Raw genomic sequence first — 2,030 nt, 5'->3', positions numbered from 1 at the left:
ACTTTTATTAAAATACAGCAATAGATAACTATAATGGAACATGCATACAAATATTAGGTTAAAATTAATATTTAATAATGTGATAAATAGAATAAAAATGAAAAAACTAACATCATACAAGATAAAATTCTACTGAATATTTCTACCCCTGTGAGTAGTCTCATATTAAGAGAGAGAGATATAATATCCATATACATAGCAGAAAATCAAAAATAAAATCCTTGGGTTAAAAAATATGTGTATTCAAGAATTCTCTGTACCTGTGACTTTGTTAATTCAACATACAGTTGATCAGGGGAAATTTTAAACCCACTATTAACTTTCACATAATATTTTGTAAATCTCATTGTAGTGATAAATAATTATCAATTTTTACTTACACAACTATGTACTATGGACAATTTATTTATGTTTACTGTAATTACCACACTATATTTACCAATATTTTTTAGTTATATATTGGTAATTTAATGGACAAGAGAATTTTAAATACTAGAAAAACTTAGATTAAGTTTACAACTGAAAAGAAACTTAAAATATGCATTTCATATATCCATGCATGCATATTTGTAAAAATTTATATATGAGTACCTTCATGAATACACAAAGAGCACACAAAATAAAAATTGACAGTAAGATCTAAACTTTACATAGAGTTATTATACTCACAAGGTTTTCAGAAAGCATTTAAAAATGTCTATTTGTAAATGGTCAATTTTAATAAATATATGATGCCATTTCATAGTTGCAAGAGGAAAGTTTTAGTCCTATTTACAACTGATTTTTAAAAATTACATGGCAACATAAAAAATGACAGGCAAATATGCACAGAATAGCAAAAATAATTTCACTGGTGATGATATGCCTGGTGCATTTAATTAGTTATAATACTAACGCTAACTTTTGATCAGTCAGGGTAACATTGGGAAATAAGTCTTGGCAAAGCTAATAATAACTGCAAACTATCCACTGAAAGATAATATATAAGAACTTTTATTAAAATAGTTAATATTTTATTGAATATTATAAATTAATGTAAAACAAAGTTTATCCAATTTTTTGTGCTAAACAGTATAAAAAATACACGATAGACATAAATTCATGGAACTGTGCATGTCATTTTCAAGCAATCCTAAAATACACTCTATATTTTCAATACAGAAATGTGAGACCCAGGCACCAGTGTATGAAATTGGTGAATTCTAATATAATTTTTTTCCCTCCATTCCCACCCCATTCTTAGATAAACACTCAAAAGGGCAATGTGTAAGAAGAGCCAGTAGAAAAAACAGAAGAGTCATAAAGTCAGGACACTACCACTTAAATAAGTTAGTTCTGAAAAGGCTAAACTTGGAGATAATAGTTGGAGAGGGTAGTCATAAAACTAAATGTAGCAAACTTGAAGTCATGCAAAAGTTTCACTTAATTAGTAATACAGTCTTTGGCAGGAGTAGAAGGGAAATTACTGCAGCACTTGATATAAATCTTTCTTTGGTAAATAATTTTTATCAATCTTAAGCAAAGGCTTCAAAGATAAAATATAAAATTTGTTATACATGCTGAAATACCTGAATAACATATGATTGTTCCTTACAGTTAACTCACCTGGGGGAAAAAAGCTTTGGAAGTCCATGAAAATACGTCCAAATCCCTGACTCCTTGGCTAGCATTAAAGATATTCTGAGCGACAAAGTTTAAGAAAGAAAAATATCAACAAAGAAAGGGAACAGGTATCATCTGCAGAAGATGCGTTCACAGTAACAACATTTTTATGTACTCTGGCACCAACATGGAAATATTATTTTACTAAAGGGAAACTGAAGCCACCTGAGTAAACCACACACCAAAGAAATTCTAATAAATAAGTTTTTGTCAAAAGCTCTCCATGGATATAGTGTGTCATGCCATTTACTAATATTAAGAGCCAGACATTGTCATAAAGCTTAAGACAGTCAACGCAAGAAGGAAACCTTAAAACTCCTTAAATGAGGACATATTTGTTCAAATATAAGCCAGATTTGTTTTATTAC

At 29.1% G+C, this 2,030-nt stretch overlaps 1 protein-coding gene across 1 annotated transcript in view; it reads right to left on the bottom strand.

Annotated features, from left to right (window-relative positions):
• MYCBP2 (MYC binding protein 2, E3 ubiquitin protein ligase) overlaps positions 1-2,030 on the bottom strand; it is a 279,976-nt gene that overhangs the window by 78,834 nt on the left and 199,112 nt on the right. The window contains exon 51 of the mRNA XM_012637759.1: positions 1,606-1,680. Coding sequence (XP_012493213.1) covers positions 1,606-1,680 — 75 coding nt within the window. The remainder of the gene's footprint in view (positions 1-1,605; positions 1,681-2,030) is intronic.

The sequence above is a fragment of the Propithecus coquereli genome, unplaced genomic scaffold (assembly GCF_000956105.1).
Source record: "Propithecus coquereli isolate 6110/MARCELLA unplaced genomic scaffold, Pcoq_1.0 Scaffold123, whole genome shotgun sequence".
In the NCBI taxonomy this organism is placed as follows: domain Eukaryota; kingdom Metazoa; phylum Chordata; class Mammalia; order Primates; family Indriidae; genus Propithecus; species Propithecus coquereli.
The sequence above is the reverse complement of the archived record's forward strand: the minus strand, read 5'-3'. Positions and strand labels throughout refer to the sequence as shown.